Source organism: Lissotriton helveticus, chromosome 8 (assembly GCF_964261635.1).
Source record: "Lissotriton helveticus chromosome 8, aLisHel1.1, whole genome shotgun sequence".
Classification (NCBI taxonomy): domain Eukaryota; kingdom Metazoa; phylum Chordata; class Amphibia; order Caudata; family Salamandridae; genus Lissotriton; species Lissotriton helveticus.
The window spans coordinates 1,237,844,629-1,237,869,883 of record NC_136069.1 but is presented as its reverse complement, the minus strand read 5'-3'; the positions used below and the strand labels follow the sequence as shown (position 1 = coordinate 1,237,869,883).

General features: G+C 44.2%; 1 protein-coding gene across 2 annotated transcripts in view; it reads right to left on the bottom strand.

Moving 5' to 3' along the window:
• Positions 1-628: 628 nt before the first annotated feature.
• The window catches only part of PPP2R3B (protein phosphatase 2 regulatory subunit B''beta), a 357,728-nt gene continuing 333,101 nt past the window's right edge, over positions 629-25,255 (bottom strand). For both annotated transcript variants that reach the window (XM_078658212.1, XM_078658213.1), the window contains exon 13: positions 629-3,119. In XM_078658212.1, the coding sequence (XP_078514338.1) occupies positions 2,978-3,119 (142 nt within the window). In that variant the 3' untranslated portion in view covers positions 629-2,977. The remainder of the gene's footprint in view (positions 3,120-25,255) is intronic.

Genomic DNA, 25,255 nt, shown 5'->3' with positions numbered 1-25,255 from the left:
GATCTGGGCCTAATTCCATCGTTTTTTTGCACTCCACACCACCCCAGTTCAGACATGGCCATATGCAAATCAGCCTTGACCCTGTGCCTCATGGGAACAGTCCAGCCCGAACTGCCAAGCCATGTCTTTCCTGGACCGGAATCAAGCATCCTAGGATGCTGTACAGTGCAGCACGCGTGCAAACTATGAAATATTTTACATTTTGTCTACGCATAGGATTTTGTACTGGAAGAGTATACTCCCAGTACAAACGCTATGCTGGATATCACGCACACACCTTTGCACTATGGTGCTCTGCTCTTTCCCTTCTACCTCAATGCAGCGCAGCAAATTTGGTTGCTCTACCGCGTAGAGCTTTAATTGAGTAAATCTGTCCTGTAAACCCTGTAGGGAAAGCCCAGATATTACTTAACACAATTTCTTTGACGGAGCACCTGAAAGCAATGGCACAGTTTTGTTAAAAATCAGAACCTGCAACGATAAGAAGTTACAAGAATCCACAGAGAACAGACCCCTACGGTTGGATGATCTTATTGGTCAAAGAAAGTATCCGCCTCCCAGAAGACAGCTCTGCCATTCAAAAGCATTTATGTTGTGTACATTTACTATTTCGGCATATGAAGACCCATTTCTTTGAAAAAAGTATTTATTTTTTTATTTCCAAATACAAACATGATTACTTTTTTTAACAGGTTGGAAGATCTGCACAGCAAATATTTACACCTTTCCCTTTTTTAAATGGAAATTTCATCGGTAATAAAACATGTTAAATGCCCGATAGATAAATAAACATTTGTACATTTCAAGGCACTAAAAACTCGTATAAATGGTGGTCACAGAAGAACCAGCAACATTGTTGCTCCTGGATGCCTCACTACCTCAGCATTTACAACTTCTGAATATATGATACTATCGGGGTGTCCTTCTAACCTGTAGCTCCCGGCCCAGAAAAAAGCCTGAAAATGTCCACTGAATATCTCTTTGATCCAGCATACCAAATATGCCATCTTGACTGGCCCCTTAGTTCCTTTTAAATAAAAGATGGTCAGGGTGCCTCCTGAGTTGCTGAAGCCTGCTGGAATGGTATCATGGACTTAAGAGTTGATGGGATCACACAGCGGCTTGAGAAGATACATGGGAGGAAGTCTTGCCAGTACTGATGGATCATTAGTGCATCAGAAGCTGTAACAGTAAATAACTCTGCCATAAACTGCACAGTCAAAGCTTCTCCCTCGCTTTTCCCACAGAGGTCCATCCCGGTATTTCCACAGAATCACCTCCATTTGAAAAGGCTGTGGTGGCATTTCTGCTAAACCAAACCCCAGCACACGTAATATATCTTCTGTAGTTGAATGGTTTCTCTGGAGACATGGGGTAAGCAAGTCAAAGAATATGTATAAAATCTCAATGCCAATATGCTGCTGGGGCCGTATCATTCAGAGATGCGCCCCTGGTGTCGTGGCTTTAGGGTGCCTAGGCTAAAACCTATAACTCGGAAATAAATGCTCCTAATACATGAACTTTAGGCAGCACAAGTTGAAAGCCGAGAGAGGCAATCACCAATCACCGTTTCTGACCTGTGCTGCCTGCACTTCGTGCATTGATTCGAAGACATTCTTCTTTATATATATATATTGACTTTAGGCACCGCAAGCGCATAAAAAGAGGCACTCAGCTCTGAGCTAGCGCATCTCTTCATGATACAGCTCCAGGTCCATGGGTCAATTACACGGTGTTGGACATAGCAAACTTGATTCACTTCTTGCTTAGGAGCTTTGCAGGTCAATCTCATAGCTTCCAAGCAAGGTTACAGCCCAAACATGGAAGAAAACGACAACTGAAGGTCATAATACATTAGCTATGGCAGGTAAGCCTCCAGCTCGAGCATCAAGATGGCTGAAGATACAGAGCTGAAAATTAGCATAATCCACTTTAAAGCTTTACCAAGTTATTGCGCTAAAAGAGTGGAAATGAAAAGGGTTGTGCCATGGCCTTGCGCACTTTCCAGTCAAGCCAGACATAGACAAATGAACAGCCCTTGCTGGTGCCTGGGCTCCAACATAATATTAAAGGATTCGGGAAAGATGCTTGGGACATTCAAAAGTTGGCACTTTGTGAGGAGAGAGCGCCCCATGTGAAATTCAAACTTTGTGAACTAAAATTGAAATATTAATGGAATGTGTCAACAAACAATCTCAGATTTAACATTAAAACACAGAAACATTTTGAAAGTCTGCAAGAACCGATCAGATCAGTCGCTGCTCATACGTGAAAAGTCTGCAAGACTTAAACAAAAATGAGTTATGCTTCATAGATTCAGTCACAGACCCATCCAAGACCTAATACAGACTGGCAGACTTTTTTTTTTACAAATATATTGACACGTGGACATCAAGTATAAACAGCAAACAGCAGGAACAAAATACTAAAAAAAGAAACTTAATTTAAATGTAGGCTTTGAGATAAGCCCAATTGCAAGTAACTTATTTTATATTACTCTTCAAGGACATGTTTAACTAATTCTTCCATTCTAGCGAGAGGGAAGCAAAATTCATGAGATAAACTGTTAATTATATCCCCAAAAATGGGAAATCTCTTTGCAATCAATATCACCCATAAATAGAACTGTTTTCCACAAATGAAAAATCTACCATTGAAACAAAAGAAAACCTGTACAATGTTTTATGCGCAAAATGGATGCCATTGTTTCGTTTGCATTATAGTTTTGTTCAGCACATCTTTGAATACACATTTTAATGAAACCAATTCTCAAAGTATATCCTAAACAATAAATACAACAATTACAATTCAGTCTTAAATTCAGAACTAAAATATTAACTTAATTTTAATTGCATATAGTAGTCAAATAATTAATATACTGTGCTTTTCAGAAGTAGCTCTTTTCTTGGAAAACGACTGCGTTTTGGCGGCAGAGCAGACCAGCTGCATGCGATTCTTTAGTTTCTGCTAGAGATGGTCACTCGAAGTCATCCTCGTATTCGTACTCTTCCAAACCTGCCTGCGAAAGATGAGGGTTTTCAAAGAAAGGTCTTTTATCTGGAGCAACCATTTGCTCATCAGTCAACTGATTGGCTAGAGAATTCAGTTCAATATCGCAACTGGAAAACAAAAAGCAAAAAAGGGTTGATATTAAAATATTAACACTAATAAGGCAGGAATGATAGTCTACTGGCTTGTGAATATTTAACAGTAACAACGTTTCCCCAAAAATCTACCACTTCCCAATTTCTAGAATCACCAAACAGCAGCAGGAAACCAGGAACGTTTCAGTACGAGTAAAAGTAAAGTGTAGAAAATAAAGCAGACATTCATAAACAGATCTACGTTGAGCAGACCGAATAAAGATCTAAAAATTACCTGATATTGCTACACAATCAAAGCTGGTGCCAAAAAAAAGACTAGAGTTAGACACATTCTACATGTATTGGAGAGCTCATAGATCAGTAAGAAAAGCCTTTGTACTCGGTCCTGAGTTTGCACTAACCCCACAATAAACCCACAACAAATCCCAAAAGGTCTCCATAGTGTTGTCTGCTCGACTTATTATTATTATTATAATTTCTAGAGTTTTATATAGCGCGTACTAGACCCGAGACATCGGGTATCAGAGCGCTTTACATGAGCACCAGTTTCTTTACAGAAGGACACATTCATTAGGTCTTGCAGACCTAGCTTTGCAGCTCGCATGCGCTGCTCGCTCTGCGAGGCATATTGTGTTAGGGTATGTTTTAGAAGTAGGGTGGAAGCCCCGCCCCTATTTTTCATTGGCTGCTGTCATCGTCTATGGTAAACACTGGCCTCCGATTGAAAATGAGGCTTCTTATGTCTCATTTTCGGACGGCCCATCAGGACTGGATCGTTTACTTGCGGCGTTACACCCACAGTCTCCATAAGTCTGTAAGCACTCTTTTATTTTTATTTCCAGCGGGGTCCGCTTCAGCCACGCTTGTTCATTTATTTAATTATTGGACTGAATGCTGACAATGCAAACATTCTCCCCCAGTCAAAAGATTTGGGTTAAATCCATCGTTCTTTTTCCCACTATGCCACTCCAGTTTGGACCTAGCCATATGCAAATCAGTCTTGACCCTGTGCCTCATGGGAACAGTCCAGACCGAACTGCCAGGTCAGGTCCTCCCTCGACCGGAAACAAGCATCCTGGGACCAGTTTCAGGGTATGTCATCCTTCTTCAGCCAGGCTAGCTTGAATCCAATTTTAGAAAACAAAACACTACAAACATTTGACCCATATTAAAGCCAAGTGAGTATATGTCGTATTTTACCCACTTTGCCGTGAAGCTGGGCCTGCAGCATAGAACCCCCAGGTAGCCCTGGATACTCCTACGTCGCGCTAGCACAGCTCGAAAGGGCAGCGGCCGAGCTACCAGGCATTTTCTACTCATCAGACTTGGTTATTGCAGCTCAAACCATGTTCTCAAACCATGTTCTCAAACCGTGCCCTTTGCAAACTTCTGATGGAAAATGTGACTGCTTCCAGTTCAATAGCTTCAGACTTTTATGCCCCAATCCCTGCGAGTCTCTTAATGTCAGCCCATCAGCTCTCGGAGATTCCTGCATTGCTTCCTCTTCCCAAGGGGCTCTTGTTTGACAGTGATATAATAACAGGAACAGCAAAGAGCTGCCATAGCCAGGACAGCGATTCCCGCGTGACTCCTCTGAAGGGGGGGCTGCGCAGCTCTTGATTCCCTAATGCATAGGAGTGATCCGTAGCAAACGGAGTGCACTCGATACGGGGGCACCGCCCGCCCGTCTAATGCACGCGATATATTCTGCTATGTGTGCGGTGGCCCTACGCGACATCACTAGGTGCTCGTGGTGGTGGTGGAGGGGTCGCAGCTGCGACGACATTCTATTGGCAAAACTTAAAGCGCTCTGTAGAAGGAAAGCTATGATGGGCAAGATTCAATTATTCGTTTCTGTTACTTCTATTGACCGAGAGGCCCTATTTCATTGTGACATCCCCTCTATGCCCATCTTTAGTTATGCCACACATCACCGACTTTCTTCAGTTTAACGGATGGCTGCACCAAGCTATTATGAAAGTAAGATGGTAGTTTGAAGAGAAGACAGCAATACAACAGAGCGGGATATATCCCATCTGTAATAAATCCGTCTTCTCAGGCTTTGCTCGAACATTTTTTCACAAAGCCATTCTATGCCTTGGCCCAGAACCTAGGCACTACATTCTGGCCCCAAACTATGACGAGTAAAGTACCTTGCTGTACCTTGCCATTGTGAAACATTAAAAACAGCCTGCTTTATTTTTGAATTGGCTGTAAACAGTCAACTCTAACTTGCAATATAAGAATCATCATACACCGACAAGCTGTGCGGATATTGTCTATTTTAAGGTTTTCTTTCCTTAGCTGGCTTTCTGCTCCTCTCCCGTATTCTGGGGCTACGATTGAGATGTGTGGTGGGCAGAAGAGTTCAATAACAGCTAGGTGAGGATAGGAGCCCAAGCATTTGGGACACAAAGGGTCTCAGTGTCTGGCTGCAGTAGGAGCAGGCAGTGAGAGCTGACTAGTGCCAGGCTAATCTGTGGAAGTATCAATTTCACTTGGTAAAACAATCGCTTTGTCCACTGAACTTGAGTGGGGTGCTGCGAGGGGGAGGGGCTGTAACCCCCACATCATATATCACCAGCACGGGCATTCCTTGTTTCAAAACTTGCAAATGCCGCATGAGTTTTTAAGAGGAGGTTGTGCTGCTTGTAGGGGGTAATGCCAAATGGTATTCATGGAACTCATGTTAAATAGGAGGTCCTGATTTTAAAACCATAACAATTATGTGTGTGGAGGCTTGCCTGTCAATTCAGCAAGCCTTTCAATGTGACAACAGTTAGAGTAGAGCTCCACGTCCTTATGTCCCAGGTAGACACTGTCATCTCTCCCCCACATACCCACTTCCCCTTTCATCTGTCACAATCCCATAATCCACTCTCGACTCGAAATACCACTGCCGCCTCTCATCCCTCCCTCACACTACCTGTCTGCTCTCTATACTGCCTACTCACACATGCTACCTTCCTCTACCTCTTCACTCTGTGCACTAGTCCACCGCTTGCCTCCCCCATCTAAGTGGCCCTTCCACTTGTCCCTCTATCTTTCTCTCTCTCGTACTCTTTCTCACCCATCTCTCTCACTCGCGCATTATTCCCACCTCTATGATGTGGTTAACTTCAGGTCTTCAAGCACAGTTTCAATCCTGTTACTTTTCAAAGTTTCTGTCCCTCAATCCCACGCTCTCCTACCCTTCTTAGGGTGGTTTCTGTGAGCGCAGAGCCTTCATCTATATGCGTCTATGGCCTGCTCTCCCCTTCTTTCTTTCTCGCACAGTATTTCTGCTCTTCTGTCTCAAGTTCAATAACTGCTTCCCACACAAATCACCTATCCCTCTCATTCTTCCCTTCGGTCTATTCTCTGCAGCTCTCACCACTATTTATTCACCATGCCACATAATTCCACTACACAACACAATTTAACAACTAACAATTGCAATACAACCCACATAATTCCACTCCACACTACATACATCCACTACACTCCAAAACAAAACACAGAGTTAAAACACATTATAATTTACAACGCCAATGGCTCCAACTCTCACAAATGTGAGACCTATTGCATTGCAAATGTTTGTTTTTTTAGGCACAGGGAGAAGTGATTTGCCCAGAATCCGAGGTCGACCGCTCTTGCTGCAAGGCTACATCCTAGTGTGGCTGGCAGCAAAAGTACATACAACTGCTTGCCAGACACCAGGCACACAACGCTGATGAATTAACAATTTGACACAGAACCTTCTCATTATAACAAAAACAGATATTTGTAGGCTAAATCCTTGGTTAAATTTCAGCAGGTAAAACCTGCTGGAATTTTACCCAGGAAAAGTGTATGGTATTTACTGTCCCATGCATATGGTGGTGTGGCAAGTACAGAAACCTGTATGTAATTTCCCAAAAACCCTTAATGCTGTTTATTGCACCTGATAAATAACGTAAACCCAGAACATTGTTATTTATTGAATGCTTTAAATAGCACTTTCATTAAGACTACCTCAGAATCAGGGGCTTAATAGTTAAATCGTTACATAGATTAACTTATTAAGCACCCATTTTTGTATTATTCTACTATTAAGAGAGAAGCACTTTATTCAGGTCAAGGCCACCTTGTTGCACTTACAAATGCTTTTAGATCAGTGTACCCTGCTTTCACGTGGCATGTTTTTTAGCTGGTGGTGTTAAATTGAGGAACTCGAAGGATTATGTTACGATGAACTGTAGATTTTATTTATGTATATAATTGTACATTTTACATAAAATTATTGGTTTATTGATTATTTTTATTGATGCTGTATTTTATTGTTATGAAATTGTTTTGATCTTTTTTGGTTTAATCTAAAACCAAATACAGAAAGTTAATTGATTAAACTTAATCACAGGAAGACTATTCATGTGTTCTGCTGTCTAAATTGCTGCTTTGCAACCAAGTAAACAGATGCACTATCAAACACAGTGTGATTCTTAGGGTGCCTGAAATTGTATGTATGTAAAAGTTAATTGTAAAGCGTGTTGTTTCTCAATTGTATAATACAGACCAAACTGTTATAGGCAGAAGCATTTCGGGAGCTTACTGTTGCAATCAAAATGTTATCTGTAAAACACATAGGCCCTCATTATGATGTATGGCTGACTGCCACCGACTGGCCGTCGCCGCCGCCTCAGACAGGCTCAAGAAGCCCGTTGGGGAGGCGGTCGGACTGTAATCCCTACAATGGAGGCGGTGCCTGTGCAGGCCCTGCCGTAGGGATTACGATGTCCCTTTCCGTCAGCCTTTACATGGCGGCCCTACTGCCACGAAAGGCAGATAGAAACAGACTTTGTGGGCCAAAAGCAGGGCCTCAACCCTGTGGGCCACTGCTAAAAGGCCAGGGGGGTACATGTGGTGCCCCCCAAACATCCATGCACCACATGGTGTCTGGCACACAGTGCATGGATGTGCACAAAGTGCTCAAGAACACTGCAGCTTCTGCTGGGGCCCTTTTCCAGGGCTGCAGCACAATCTGCAGTGTTATTGAGCACATTCCGACCGCCGTGATGGTGGTCCTATCGTAAACCGTGGGACTCCAGAAAATTTTAATTCACAGGCGAGGTCAGGTAGTTTCTTTCTGTACACTGCCATTGCTCATGGTTAATTAAGTTAATGGCCCATTCTCCTTTTACCCTCTCATGGTGCCATATCTCCCGTTTTCAATGCATCATATCTGTCAGAATAGCTACTACCTTTTTCATGGTTTAGATGTGCCAAACCTTTGATCACAGAAATCCATTGGGAAGTTGGATGGTGTGTGTTTGGGGAAAATCCTGATTCCAAAATATGTGCAGCATTCGTCTTCCTGCCAGTAGTAAGTGGGATATGGATTTACCTAACATAGTGTGTAGTGTATATTCTATCTTCAGGTGTGACAATCCTCTGGGTGAGGAAGCCTGTAACAAGAATTTTTCTAGTTGGGTTAGGTCTCTGCCCCATACGTGTGCTTCTCACCAGTTCCAGACCAATGCAAAGCCTGTAATCATAACTTAAATCTATTTCTTTGAAGTGTTTGATAAAATTCTTTGGAACTGATTTTGATTTTCCCCACTGAAGGAGTCAGAGTCTATGTGGGCAGAAAGGACAGATACGTCAATATTAGCCCAGCCTGGATTATAGGCTATGGGGTAAGGAAGATGGATACCTAGCTTCTTTTGCTTATAACTTGATCACTTCAGTACGTGAGAAGGGTTTCTATGGCACATAATAATTTATCGGCCTATGGCTTGGAGGAAGCCACAGAAAAATGATGTAGAGTGAGCGAAAGGCTGGCTTCTTCGACAACCAACTAAGACTTTGTTTTATGTATTCCCTTTCACTCGAGGGTAAATCTGGGAATCCCAATCAACCCTATGAAGGTTTTTTAAAGAGCCGTTTTTGCTCCACTGGGTGCTTTGTTTTCCCAGGTTAAACCTATTAAGCAGGGTTGAATATTTTTTAGCATCTGTTTGGGGAACTTGTGTGGGAGTGTTGGTGCTATATGTAGGAGGCGTGGGAGTAAATTCATTATAATACTAGTAATGTGGCTAAACCACAAAATGTCTAGTGGGCCAGATCCTTGAAGGGTACCCCTAAAAAGGTTGGGATGTTGCTTGTGTGTAGAGCACAAGAACTGTTGGGAATTTTGATTCCAAAACATTGCATTACGACTGTGATATATTTATATCTCCGCTCACAAGATGAGGGTGTGATTCCGGATTTGGCTGCCCCACTCCAATATACAGTGATTTGACGCAACGTATCAAAACCAATAACCCAGAATATCTCTAACTCTTCAACCACAGCCACAATGGAGATCGCTGGTCTGTCAGGAAACATAACTGACAGATTACCCCACTTAATATGTTTCACTTTGTTCAAGCCATATTTATAGCCTAATTCATGTTAGCTTTTTGAACCAGTGGTTCCAGAGCGAGGGCAAAGATCAGGAGCGACAGCGGACAACCTTTGTGAAGTGGAAATGTTGTGAGAGTTTGCCATTAATTTTAATTCAGACAGCATGTTGTCCAAAATAGGCTGCTATAAAGGAGGTCATATTTGAACCTATAAAGGTCTAGGCCAGAGCCTTGAAACTAAAGTGCTAGTCCACCTTACTGAAGGCTTTCTCCACATCAAGTGAGAAAAGGACCATTGGGGTTTCAGTCGATGAGTGTATGAAGTTGTTGCCAATTTCATATTATAGCCAGTTTGCCGTCCTCACAAAAATCCAGATTGATATGGGGAGATCAATATCAGCCAAATCTGATGTCATTTTGAACCCAAGAATCTAGTGAATAATTTAGTATCATTATTATGAAGTTCTAAGGGGCGGTAGGAGCAACACTTTAGCATCTGCTCAGGTTTTACCAAAACCATGATTGATTCCATCACTGTATCTGCGGTTCTCTTACATGATTAAAGGGTTTAGCTAGCGGGTCGGCCAGGGTAACCGCACATGCTTTGTAGACGATTACTGAGAAGCCATCAGGTCCTGGGAATTAGTTATTAAGAATCTCTTGGATTGCTAACTTTATCTCTAATTAAGATACTTTCTAGTAACCTCTAATTCTTGAAGTGATTCAAGATGTATTTCTCGGGCACTACAATGTGCCAGATAATAATCTTGCCAATTTGAATCTAATGCTTGACGTTAGTGTAAGATGGATTAAAAATCATGAAATGCTCGCAGTTTATCTTGTGTCCGGTTCAGCTTGCCTCACCTCGTCATCGTGGAGTGTTTGTGTATAATTATGTGCTTGACTATTTTTCAATTTAGAAGCTAGAATTTGCTCTGCTTTTCCCTTTTCATAGTACTTTTGGCCTATACTGAGCATTTCCTAACAGTATTGCTTATTCGTAATTTTTGTAATTCACTTTGTGTTTTGTTTAGTTGCTCTGAAAGTTTTAGGTTGGCTGTTCGCGATATACTGTTGCTTGAGTGCCAACATCTGGGTTTTATAGTTCTTGTTTGCCATTTCGTTTCTGAAACGGTGAGGTATGAGATAATAGCTCTCTTCTCAAAACCACTTTTGCTGCATTTCATACTGTTATGAATGGGAGTCTGTCTGTGTCGTTTTTCTTCTAGGTAATGATGTATTGCTCCTCTATCAAATTTCTCAGTGTTATATCCCTAGAGGATACTTCTTTAAGACTCTTGTGTTTCAGAACTTGGAGTTAGGGGACAAGAAGCCTGAGGGACACGGTTACCAATGAGTGACCTGACAACACACTTAGGCCAGTTGAGAAGTCCAAAGTTATGTAAAACACCTGCCTATTCACTAGGAAAAAATAGATCCTAGAATGAGTAGTAAAATGCGTAATCCCTCATTTACTTGCTAAAAAACACCAGACATCTAATAGGCTCATAGCTTCCATCCCTCTCGCTAGCTTTTCTAGCTGTGAGGCCCAAACCCTGAAGCAGACTGGTCGATGATTTCAGTATGCCTCCACTGAAATACCCTCCTATTATTAGGTGACCTTGCATTTAACTTTCTATTTTAGGATAATAATTTGGTAAAAGAAATTACCTCCTATCTTCATTGGGCCCATATATGGAGATGATGGTGAATTCCAAGTTGTGTACTTTGACTCTTATTCCTACCACCTTCCTATCTAAACTAGTCCCTGCTTCCAATTTGAAAGTAAGCTCTTTTCTTAACAGAATCCCTACCCAATTAGTTTTAGTTGTAGCGTGGGAATGAAACGTGAATGGATATCAACAGTATCTAAGCCTTCAGACGTCTTGGTGTCAAGTGTGATTACAGTAATAAGGCAATGGTAAATTGTTTATCACTGAACCATTTTAGCACTGCTTTTCTTTTGACCGGTGTGTTCAGTCTCTGAGTGTAGAGGGAAACTATTTGTAAATCAATCACCATGAGCTGCAGGAAGTAGACAATGAGGTTCATAGATTAATTAAAATGAGATTGCTCCCTGAACTAAGAACGGGCCCGCCCATAGTTTCAACTCCAGACCCACACATTTCGAAAGGGTTTAAGTATTTTGGAACTGCCCCTCTTTTGCAATGATGTTCCAACATCCGTTTAGATCTGCAATGCACTTCAAAAACTGGGCTGCATCCAGATCGCCACACTAGAAAGATCTTCAGCTGGGACCCCTGGAGCAGCCAGGGGGAGGACATCATGATACCTGGTTTCTTTAGGGCTAGAAGACTCAACTGGTGACAGTCAGCCATCAACTGTCTCATTTTAGCTGGCTGTTAGTCAAATCCCAAACAAAAGTGGATGATTCCTGCCTTCTGTAATGTAGAAGGTGGTCAAGTCAGACATGCTGATTTGAAGTTATGTCATTAAATCCTTTATATTTTGCTCAATTCATGAACACATTATCCAGGAATATAGCTGTCTTGTCGCCCTGACATCGGTTTACGTCCATTGTCCATGCCCCAGCTATTTTCCTTTCTTTCAGCTTGAAGAAGTGTAGTTTCCAGGGGGTGTTTGGTTGCAGCAATTGTTGAAATATGCGGTAAGCCAAGAAAACCCTATACTTTCTGGTGAGTTCTAGCTTCATTTTCTAGTCTTCAGATATGATTTGACTTAATATTTCAAGTCAGTATTGGAGACTACAGGATCCATTTCACAAGATTCTAATGTTTCTTCAAGTTCAGTTTTCACCATCTTCCAGTTTGTCAAACAGGATAGTGTGCTGAGTTTCCAACGCTGTCACTCTTTCAGCCAGTACATCTTGTACAAGAGCTTGTTGCACAGCAAAAGTGTCAAACTGGTCAGATATAGTTTCTGCTTTTTGTGTGCTGCAGTCGAGCTTACAGATGGCTATTGCCAGATCCGGAGGGAGACTAGTTCTGTCCTGAACTGCCACATTAATAGTTGAAAGACCCTTCTGTGGCTGGCACTTTGGCTGCTCCTGGGTCCAATAGTGTTTCAGGATCTTGAGTATCCAACATACCTCTGCCCTAGGTTGTCTCTTTTGGTTTGCGCCTCTCGATGTGCAGCATTTCCTGTGTTAAGGTTTTTTTTGCTTGCTTGTTTTTTAGGGCTGCCATATTTGACATTAGCCTAATATTAATTATTTACTCGTTGCCAGTTTCTTTCTAACTTCAAGCATGTGATGAGCTTTATAAATGTAAAGGTAATCAAAAGTCTTCAATTAGGCAAAGTCACTGAAACACTTTTTATCATATGGACCCTTTTGGGAATGTAAGTATTTTATCCTCTCTTCTTCAGTGAAACGCTGGCAGTTCACCATCACAATAATCCTTTGGGAAGTGAAATACTAGGTCTGTGTACTGCAGGCAGTTGCTCTATCAGTAAAGTTGCATATGTGTTAAGCCTTTTTTTAAACATCATTTTTATTGGCATTTAGTATTATTTCAAGAATTCATTCCACATATTTATACCTCTTTATGCATGGGAACCTTATGAACCATACTCCTATTTTGGTGTGGTATTCAATACAATATGCATGAATGTTGGCTAACAATTTATGTTATCCATTTTCCACTCTTGATCATAACCAGTTGCTCTTAATTTCTGACACTTTCGAAATTCCATATCGGCACAATAACAGAGGTGTTAAGCCTTTTGTGGTTTAAAACTGCTTAGTCATGGGCATTTACTTTATGCCTCAGATTTACCTGCCTTATTTGCTCGAACGCACTTGAGTTTCATTTGGAGGCTGTGGCTCCATTAAAGCATGCCTCATCTACTCGATGCCCCTCGAGTTTCATTGGTAGGCTGAGACTGCATAGGAGCTTGGTACTATACACCTCAAATGGGGCTCTGCCAACGAACCCCCACCGAGAGGAAGGAGCATTTCGGTCCTTGGTGTGTGATCGCACCCATATTTGTGCATGAATGCCTTCTTGGGCCCTCGGCTCGCAGTTTCTGCTCCAACATCCTAATCAGCGACATCAGCAGGGACCCCTTCATTCGGGTCTGTTGTTAGCACAGGTGGCTCAGATGGAAATCGGTCCTGTAGTAGTAGGCTCTTGGGGGCAGCCCTGGGCTCTCTATTTCAAACAGCTGCTTCTGGGCTGATTTTCATTAAGATCAGTAATTGCTTGAAATCAGGCTTCCCTCTTCTATGCTTTACCCTTGGTGGCCTCTACTCAGCGTCTTAATAGGTGGAAAGTTATTTCCTCAATTTTAGAATGACATCTGAATGTATCACTAAGATGATGAACTAGTGGTACCTGATTAGGCAACTACTGGTCTTCCATGGAAGCTCAGTAATCTGAAATTAGAACATATTGTGACCTATTAATACTTTAAAAACACAACTCCTGTTGCTAGGGGATAAAACAAATAGCTACATTTACCTGGTCTTTGGACACAAATCACATATTGGTGGGCAATCAATATAAATACTTGGGTGCTCTCTTCTGTAGCAACCTTAGCTGGAAATCAATCTGGGAGGTTACATCTAAATCGCATTCTACAAACCATGAATGCAAAGCTTCAGTCATCTGGAAGGAGAACTATTGGTTGAACCACAAATAAAGTTGTTTAAGCAGAAAAGTGTTTCAACGGAAACCAGTAGTAGCACGGATTGAATCCTCAATCATGTACCACATTTTTAAAGTTTGGAAGGGTATTGTCTTAAGGCTGTTTTATTTCTTCTAATGTAGGCCATCCTTCATGGCATTAGATTTGAACTTGGTCTTAGAAAGCTCATGGCAGACTTTGAGGGTCGGGATAAAAATTACAATGTAGGCCAATGAATAAAAAAAAAAACTTTAATTGCGTCAATATATGCTAAGGTTATTTCAAAAAGATTCTGATCGGGCCAATTTGAAAACAAAAAGGGATATAATAAAAGAGTGTGCAGATGTTTGCCCCACTTGGTGTTTGCATGAATAGATTGGTAAAAATAAATATTTGAAGTGGATCCGATCAAATAAGATGCATCCTAATTACTTTGTGAATGTCTAAATAGGTTTATAGATAGAAGCTTTTGTAATTTAATATTGAAGGGAAGATAATAAAAGGACACCAAAAGGCATCTAAAACTTCCCACCGGGGTCTGACAAAATGTCAAAAGAAGCTCAGTCCCCCATGGGGACAGGCAGGGAATGAAGCAAGTAGCACTCTGCACCCAGAAGCTTCTCAAACCAATAGACAGGGTCAAGCTTGAGTGGTCTGCACACAAATGATAGACTCTGGGATGGGGCGTGCGTGGAGCTCCTTCCCAGATACCTTTTAGCTCCCAGGGGCCCCATCTCCCTGGGAGCAATAAATGAATGAGTGCTGCTGCACTCTTACAATATATGTCCTCAGTGGCCCCATCTCTCCAGAGACCAAGAAGGACATCAGCGGGGTGCTCCTGCGCTGATTGCAGGCGCGAAGAATGCTTTGGTCCTGCTACCGCCCGCAATCAGCGAGAGTGGGAGCAGGGAAAGATGCTAGCTCCTGGGTGGTGTGCTTGTGGGAAACTGGCAGGGGTCACTAGGGCTTGGAAGCTGCCCCCAACAAAAAAAAATGCTGTGGGTGCCCCAGGAGGGAACGTAGCACCCATTATTTAATTTTTGTTTTCAAACAAATAAAGCAGTTTTCCCCAGCTGTGGCTACATCAAAGGGCGGTCAAGAGGCTCCAATCTGCTAGGGCTTGGAGCCCCCACAAGACCATGAGAGTGCTATTTAAAATGTGTGCATGATGCTTGTGGTGTCTCAGAAGGTAGGTCCAATCCAAACATGTTCCTGAATGGTCTGGATCTTCCATGACTGGGAGAGTCACCACAGGAGCCCCTTTAAAGTTTTTTTTAAAAGTCACCCTAAGTCTCATAGGGGGTTCAGTTAGTGACACCAGGAGCGTTTTGAATGAATGAAAGAAATGGAACTTATAAAGCGCACTGCTCATGTCCCGGTGCTGAGCTGTCTGTCATCAATGCTGTGCAGTGAAATCACCTAGTCTTGTTGGAAAAGCCAAGTCTTCAACCTTTTCTTAAACAAGGCGGTAGACGCTACAGAGCGTATCTCCAGTGGGAGTTTATTTCACACCACTGGTCCGGGTTAAGAGAAGGCCCTTTCACCTATTCTGATGCAACTGATCTTAGTGATCCCTGCTAGAAAGCAGTGGGCTGACCGCAAGTTTCTGGAAGTGCAAAGAAACTAATTGGACAAGGACTAACATTTTGAAGAGAATTCTCTTCTTTAATGGATGCCCGTGTAGAGCATGCATGCGGGGAGGTACGTGTTCTTGGGTGCAGGAAAGTAAAATGCGGGCTGCCCTATTTTTGACCACTTGAAAGTTGTCGAGTCGATAGTTTGAAAGTCCCATGTAGAAGGCATTGCCGTAGTCCGGCCTTGATGTATGAGGGCCGGGATGACCACCTTTCTTGCAGACAGGGAGAGAAAGTGTAAACATGCTTTTAGTGTTAGCAGAGGCGCCCAAAACACGTTCCGATCACCATCATCTGTGGCTGAAAAGATAGAGAATTGTCAAATTTAATACCCAAGTTTTTAACTGTTCCTTGCTGGGGGTGGGGTGTCTTTGGGTCACAGAGTCTGACAATCTGGAGGATCAGGGCTGAAGAACAGTATTTTGTTTTCATTTCATTTCAATTTTAATTTAATTTCAAGCACACCTAGAGCTCAGATGCTGTAGGATGTGGGGTCCCCTCATGGTGTGTTCTAAGGCTATGTTTGCAGCCTGTTGAAAGGAAAGAAAGTCTTCTGCTCATATTTTATTGAAACTTTAATGATTTATTGAAAATGGAAAAAGTGACACTGATGCTTTATGTTTCTTAATGAAGGTCATGGGAATGTTTTATTGATTATCGCTAGGTTAACAGTAAATCATTGAACGTTCTTATGACTATCATTGTAATGTGGTACATCCTTAGGAGTTTTAATGGTGTTGCATTGGTCTGCTGTGATATGCTTCTGCTTTTATGACTGTTCTGACACCCTGCCGAAGCCAGTAGGACTGTCTGTTGATAACCACATCCTCTTATATTGGGTCCTGTATACACGGAGTGGGGGGACTTCATGGTGTTAGGGTCAAGGGCTCCGTAGGGATGTGGACTGTTAGGAGAGTGTTACCATAGGTAATTAGACCTGCTTACTTATCAACTACGTCATCTAACTTGATGTAATATGGGAGGTCATAAGCAGTGGATGATGGGGTGCAAGTTACAGTTCGTTCGCTAAAGTATAACTGGCAAATGTCAACGTTTGTTCTGTTTCAAACATTAGTGCTTATCTCATTTCAATTGCTAACTGCAATGCTACATTAACCCTTGTTTTTTCAGTAAAAAAAAAAATATATATATATATAGAATTTTTAATGAATATTGCCATCCACGGATTCTTCAGCCTTTAAACCTCTCCAGGTGCCAAAATGGATTTGGAACATTTTTCTGCAAAGTCCCTGCATGCCAGTATGTGGTGTGTGAGGGTCCGCATTGACTCTGCTCCTCTCTGGAAGTGAGAGCTGGAGTTGCATTTAAGCTCCACACCGGTGTGCTGATGTCAGTTCCTTTACGCATCTTCGTATGCCGCTTCGGAGCGCGCTACTATTTTTTTTCTCATCAGTTTTCCCCCTTAACCTACAAGGTGCTATCCTCGTAGGGATGGTTGCAAACAAATGGCTGTGACAGATCCCTGTAGGAGTTTCCCTGGAGTCTGCCATGACTCACGTCATGCAGGAAGAGTGTTCTGATGAACGAGAGGTGACCCCCAAAGTCAAGCTGTAAGAAGCCGGACACTGCAGGAAGTCAAGCGTGTCGAGTTGCCTGCTCCAAGTTGAGGACATGGACTCATTCCCACAGTCAATGCCAGTCCAAGTGCAGGTCATCAATGCAATCCAAGGCTTTGGCTAAGTCAAAGTCAAAAAAGAATCAAAAGTAGACCAAGTGAGCCTCTTCCCATCCATGCCGCTCTCAATCAGAGAAGTCGTGAGAATGCCAATGTTCCCCCAGCCACCGACTGAGGAGTAGATAGCAGCTGGTTTTGATGCACTCCGAAGTCTTCCTAAGTCAGTGACAACACAACAGATTGAGGCATTCAAGGAGGCTATGCTCCACATTTTTGGCACTCTGCTTTCTCCCTCTGGCACGCCTTTGGGCCCCGGGGATCTGCGGTGGCCTCCAGTCAGGGTACCGTCAGCTGGTTTGCGGTCGGCACAGTCTGTGCCACCCAAACTCACTTCTGGTTCAGCTGCGGAGCAGGCTTCACAACCCTTCCCCGTTTCCAGTACATCGATGCCAGCCCATACGGCACCGCCAAAGAGCGCTGACTGACATGCTCTGTCCTCATTCTGGAACGGTTCAGACTCACCTGGCTGCAATACATTTGAACTCTGACAAAACAGTATCCTTGTTGAGGAGCAGTCCTCCAGTGCTTCAGCAACATTCAGTTTGGACTAGGAAATGAGCTAACCGAATGGTTGGTACTAGAGCAGTGGTCTGACACTACATCTAAATGAGATGCACAGGCTTCTTAGAAGACGTTTAGGCATCACTCAAGGATATGTCGTTTGATACGTCTCGCATCTTTGGCGATATAGCTGACCCCGCCCTTGAATGCTTTAAGGGAAGTAGAGCTACTGAATCAACCCCTGGTCTTTCCACACCCGCTAGGTACTATCCCCCACAATTTCACCTTTTTCAAGGTATTGCTAGGGGTTTTGCCTACAGAGTCAAGGCCCACCACTCAAACAACAGGCACACCAGCCCCTGAGGGATCGGGGATCGAGCAAACAATGTCCAGGCTTGCAGGGAAAGCACATCTCCCAGTCCCCAGCCCCTCTGGCAACAGCCTCCAAGCTGCTTTCCCTTGGCATTACCAGCACACAACCATCCAATGGAAGGCAGGATAAGTTATTCTCTCCATGGGTAGCAAACCATTACATCCAATATGGGGAGTTAGTGTCCTGCAGATAGTCCAACTGGGCTATTCCCTGCCATTTCTTTCCGCCCGCTGTATCTTCAATGCTCCTCAGAATGACATTTAGCTGCAGGAAGCACAGAGTCTGTTGGACAAAAGAGACATAGAGAGAGGGTCCCAGTCTTGGAGATCGGAACTGGGTGGTACTCTCTATATTTCCTTGTGCTGAAGAAAGGGGAAGGCCTCAGCCTTATTTTAGAACTTCTCCCCTTTAACTTCTCCCTTCAGAAGGACAAATTCAAGATGCTCACACTGGCTCAGGTTCTATCTGCCCTGAATCCAGGAATCTGGATGGTGGCTCTGGACCTGCAGGATTCCAATTTACATATCCTCGTCCTGTAGCCATGCAGGAACTAACAGTGGTTCTAGGTGGGCCTAAAGCATTTTCAATTTTGCTGTTCTTCCTTTCAAACTGAACAGTGGCCATTGGGTGTTCACAAAGGTGATGGCAGTGGTTGCTGACCAGCGCAGGGACTGGCTGTTGAATGCTGGCTTGCCACTTTCAGTCATGGACCACCTCCACACATCGCTGAGTTCACAATCAATCTGCCGAAGTCACATCTAGCTTCTTCGCAGAGGCCCTCATTCATCAAAGCTATCTTGAATACGGTTCGTATTCAGGCCTTCACTCCGGATCAATGAGTCCTGGATATTCGACTATGATCACAATGTTTCAGGCTTGGTCCTGGGTCTCAGTGAGGATGGCTTTGAAGCTTCAAGCCTTTTGGCTTCCGGCATCCTGCTAGTCCATCATGCCAAAAGCCACATGAGAGCTCTGCAGTAGGATCAAAAGTCACGTTGGGTCCAGGCCAGGAAAGCATGTCATATTACGTCCGGGTTTTGAAGGAGACTGCAAAAGAGCTTCCAGTGGTGGTTGCTCAACTACAAATGGATCACCTGCAGACCCCTAGCACTATCCCACTCAGAGTGCAGACAGAGTCCAGAAAGAAACTGACATCAACGAGCTGGGTAGAGCATATGTGCAGCTCAAGCCATCACTTCCGGGGAGAAGCGGAGTCAACAGAGAGCTGCACAATCCCACCTAATGACACACATGGGCTATGCTGAAAAAACTTCCGATTCCAGTCTTGCACCTGGGAATATTCTAAAAGTGAGGAATCCTCAGTTAGGTAGAGTATCAACCAGAAAGCAAATTACCTTGCTCATCATGCTAAATAAATAAGTGACATTATAGTTAGGTGTTGAGATGAGAAAAGAACTAAGGTTTAAAAACTAAAAATAGACAAAAATTAATCTGTTCTATTTCATTTGATGACATCACTGATAACATCATGCAGTCATCGTGACAGGGTCCTACAGGGTTTGTGAACTTACAGTAATTCAACAAGCTACACCTGTGCCCAATTTTCTATCACCAATCAAATTATAATGAACATAAACTTGGACCACACGCTGGACACACAGTACATCTGTCAAGTCACCCACATTTGATGGAGGTTACTCTCTTCTTACTGGTATTTACCTATTCTTACTGGTATTTACCCACCCAACAGACAAAATACTGTATGTAATATGTTTTCATGGAATCACGCTCTTTTTAAATATTGAACACCCTCCAAAGAAGAGTTTGACTCCATTCACCTTTATGGGATCACCTTCTTATAAAACTTAACATGACCTGCAATTTTAAGTGAACAGGTTGACAGGCATGTGTTTGCCACTCATAAGACACCCTCTGGAGGCCCTATGGACAACCCTTCACAGTTTGGTCAAATACGCTACACACATTCCTGAGATGAGCTAATGGCATACAACCTTAGAGCACAAAACATGATTTTCCATTGATGTGCACACATCCCTTAATGGTATGCTGTTTGACAGTTTCAGGCTTTTTCGTGAAAAGGGTGACTCTGCACTGGAACACTTTCAGAACAGCTGCGCTACAGCCCACCCTTTAAGTTTTTTCTCTCTAGCCTGTCAATTCCATCAACAATACTGAAAATTCAGAGGATACACTTGGGGCTTCGGCTATTGCCAGACACAGCCCTTGCCACCCAAATAGCAGCCAGAAGTGCCCTTTTGCGAGGATGCAGTGGCAGAAGAAGGTGTAGACACCAGCATGGACAGCACTCCTCTTCCTTCTCATCCCCAGTGAAGCTGCTGCCAAGTAACTTTTATTCTGCCCACCACCTCTGTTCCCATGGCCACGCGTGACCAGTATGGAGAATAATTTGTTCGGTTTCCTGTCCAGCTCCTAGGCTATCCCTTCAAGCCAGTGGTGTTGTAGATCATCCAGTAGTCATGCTATTCTTTTCCCTTCCACTCCCCATTTTCTATTGTCTTGGGTCACTTTGGTAGATCATGCCCCCATTCTGGCACTACAATTTCAAACTCTGCTGGCGAAACGGGCCATAAAGAGAGTCACAGAAGTGGAGAAAGGTCCCCAAAAAGGACAGAGGTCTCAGGCCAATTTTAGACCTTCGACTTCTGAACATTTGGAAGGACAAATTTAAGAAGGTAATCCTGGCCCAGTGTCTGTCTGCCTTGATCACGGTCACTTGATAGTGTCCTTAGACTTGCAGGACGCACAGTTTCATAGACCTGCCCTGCAGTCCCAAAGACACTTCCTTTCGTTTGTGGTGGGGTGGGAACACTTCTAGTTGTCAGTTCTGCCCTTTGGATTCCCCTCAGCCCATAAGGTGCTTAAGAAGTTGAGGGTTGTGGTTGCGGTCCATCTTTGGAGGTTGGGGATACATGTATTCGCAGTACGCTAACGACTGGCCACTAAAAGCAGACTCACTGTAGTTAGTTATGAAATAGTTGAAGACAATTGTTACCCTCAGTCGCAGCTGCACCCGTGAAGCAGTTGTGGGGGCGGGGGGAGGGGGGAGGCAAATCACGTACCCGCCGGCTGCCACCTCTCTTCCGTCCTCTCTGCCCTCTTCCTGGCTTCTGTTCAAACAGGATACAGGATAGGCTCCCCACAGCGAATCACAATGCTGCAATACAGCGTTGTGATTGGTCTGGGCGCCGTGGTTCGGCGCTCAAATGGGGAATGGGAGCCTGGGCATGCTCTCCACCCAGGATGTAATTCAGCCTGGGTGAGAACTTGCAAAGTGCCTATGAATGGTTGGTCAGCCCCAGAGGGCCGACCAAACATTAATGTGCACTTAGAAGGGTGTCACCACTCCTCCCCCATGCGCAGCCTAGCCCTGCCCTACAAAACTGCCCCAGAATATGAGTTGTAAAGGGGTGGGCCCTCAAAACTCATGGACCTGGGTCAATACGTAAGTACAAGGAAGGGTGGTCCGAGTTGAGTAGATATACTTTGCAATTATTTTATGTTCGTATATATTTGCAGACACCACAATTATATTTCACAATGGGTATGCTTAGCGCAATGAGAGTGACGTATGCAGTATTCAGAAATGAATTGTATTTATTCCATGTACCGATGCAATCATTATAGTTGTTACTGCATACAATTACTTATAAGTCATCTGCATATCATCAATGTAATTATAAAATCATTACACAAATGGTGCTCTCAGTGAGAAAGGGAAAAGTGAGTGAGGAATATGTGAGGGACGAGATAAAGGTGGTGTGTTAATGTTGCATCACATTCAAATCAAAACGCCTTTACATTTAAGGTAATAACAGTGTTCCCAAAACACATCACATATAGGTAAGATTGAATCGTTCTTTTGTTCCTATGGCGATAAGGATTTGGCGTAGTTTACGTTTCGACCCCGAGTGCGTTAAAGGGTTAGTCTTCCCTCATGATGGGGTCTTCATCAGGACAAGGAGGAGAGCCTGGAAAACATGGCATTACCTAGTATTAGTTAACTGTGTGGTGAAGTGGCACTTTGATATAGGCTAATTGTAGGGGTTAGCTACATAGAAAGTGACGGACGGCGAGTCTTGCGTCACGTCTTGGGCTTGAGCGTGCTCCTGTTCGTTTCTGAAATACAGTACAATGGGGGGAGGGTTTGAGCGGGAATGCTAAGCAGCTCATTGGCCAACTGGCCAAACCTTTTGCACATCCACTTACTGCGATTCGGCGTCTTTAGTGTAGTGAAGGGTATCGTAATTTCTTCATATAATAGGCTTCACTGTGCACCGCACATCTTTCTGAGGGGGTCAGGAGACAGAAATTGAGGTCAGGGTTGCTGGTGAACAAGTTACTTACCTTCGGTAACGCTTTTTCTGGTAGATACAATATCTGCCTGTGGATTCCTCACCTTGTGAATATCCCCTTGCGTCAGCAACATTCGGAAATTCTTTTTGTAGCTTCGCGCCGACGTGGACTTGGACGTCACAGAGGCACGGCATCGCTCGCGACTCCGCTGACGTCACCGACGCCTACAATAGGCCCACGCCGGCGTGATGACATCAGTTCCGCCCTTTTTTCCGTGCCTTCGAGGCACACGGACGGACCAATGACAGTAGATATATACACAGTATACGCAGTACAAATATCAAGGTAAAACACACACGGTGTGAAACAAATGCAATAAAACATTTGAAATAAACAACCCTTTGACAATCAGATAATTACATTACAGAAACTCTGGTATAGAAGAGTGGTCAACGGGGAGGCGGGTGGGTCAGTGAGGAATCCACAGGCAGATATTGTATCTACCAGAAAAAAATTACCGAAGGTAAGTAACTTGTTCTTCTGATAGATATATCTGCCGTGTGGATTCCTCACCTTGTGAATAGAGTCCCACAGCAGTCCCCACTCCCGGAGGATGGTGTCCGCTCTTCTAAACCAGGAAATCCTGGAGGACAGAGCGCGCGAAGTGGCCGTCCCTCCTCACTTCGGTATCCAAGCAGTAATGCTTCGCGAAAGTGTGGAGGGAAGACCAAGTCGCCGCTCTACAAATATCCTCTACAGGAACACCTCTAGCCAATGCCGAGGTTGAAGACTTAGCTCTAGTAGAATGAGCCCTTATACCCTCTGGTGGTTCCTTACTGGCCAAAGAGTAGCAGATCTTTATACAGAGGACGATCCATCTTGACAAAGTTCTTTTATGGACCGCTCTTCCCTTCTTGCAGCCAGCAAACCCAATGAAGAGGTGGTCATCCAAACGAAGGTCTTTAGATCTGTCCAAGTAAAAGGACACCGCCCTTTTGGGGTCAAGACGGTGCAATCTCTCTTCCTCCTTAGAAGGGTGAGGGGGAGGATAGAAGGTAGGAAGGGTAATGGACTGTCCTAGATGGAAGGGAGTTACCACCTTAGGCAGAAAAGCAGCCCTGGTCCTAAGAACCATTCGATCAGCATGAATGGTCAAGAAAGGGGGCTTGTGACTAAGAGCTTGAAGCTCACTTACCCTCCTTGCCGAGGTTATAGCAACGAGGAAGACTGTTTTGAGAGTCAGAAGCCTCATAGGACATTTGTGAAGAGGCTCAAAGGGAGCACCCATCAAAAAGGTCAGTACAAGATTTAAGTCCCATTGAGGCACAATAAAAGGAGTAGGAGGGAACTTATTTGTGAGGCCCTTCAAAAACCTTAAAACTACAGGAGATTTAAAAAGAGACGGCTGGTCAGGCAAACAAAGAAAAGCCGACGGCGCTGAAAGATAGCCCTTCACTGTGGCAACAGCAAGCCCCTGTTGCGCCAGAGAGAGGGCAAATTGGAGAACATCAGACAAATGGGCTCTCAAAGGGTCAATAGACTTTTCCCCACACCACGTGACAAATTTCGACCATCTATAAGAATAGATAGACTTAGTGGAGTCACGCCTGGCTGACAAGATGACATCCACAACGTCAGGCGGGAGGGAAAAGGAATTCAGGTTGCCCGTTCAATCTCCAGGCATGAAGGTGTAATGTCTGGAGGTGGAGGTGTAGAACCCGCCCCCCATCTGAGAGAGGAGGTCTGCCCTGAGAGGGAGACGGAGCGGCGGGTGAGAGGAGAGGTGGAGAAGATCTGTGTACCACACCCTTCTTGGCCAGTCCGGGGCGACCAATATGACTTGGGCCCGATCTTGGCGAATCTTCCTCAGAACCCGAGGAATCGGGTTCTGAGGAAGGAAACGCGTAAAGGAGTTGATTTCTCCAACTCAACTGAAACGCGTCCCCCAAGGCTCCTTGCATCGGATACTGGAGACTGCAGAACGACAGGCAGTGAGCATTCTCGCAAGTGGCGAACAGGTCCACCCGAGGAGTCCCCCACATCTGAAAGATGTCGTGAACCACCTCCGGGTGAAGCCTCCACTCGTGGTCGGCAGAGAACTGTCGACTGAGACTGTCTGCACGAACGTTCAGAACTCCGGTCAGATGATTTGCCATCAGACAAATCTGGTGGTCCTGAACCCAGGATCAGAGACGCAGAGCCTCTCTGCGGAGACACTGCGACCCTACTCCTCCCAGTTTGTTGAAATACCACATCGCGGTCGTGTTGTCCGTCAGGACTTGAACCGAACGACCGCGAAGGGAAGGGAGGAAGGCCTTGAGCGCCAGACGTATCGCCCGCAATTCTAGAAGGTTGATGTGAAGCAGCCTTTCCTCAGGAGACCAAAGACCTTTGACCTCCAGATCCCCCAGATGAGCACCCCACCCCATAGTGGATGCATCCGTTATCACTGTGGCCACCGATGGAGGAAGTTGAAAAGGCTTTCCTTGAGACAGATTGCCTTCCACGCTCCACCAAGACAGATCCGCTGCAGTTTCTCTCGAGATCCTCACTGACTCCCTGAGATCTCCGTTGTGCTGATACCACTGCCTGCGGAGGCACCACTAGAGTGCCCTCATATGCCAGCGTGCATTTATTTATTTATTTGATTTATATAGCGCATTATAACCCAGGGGTCTCTA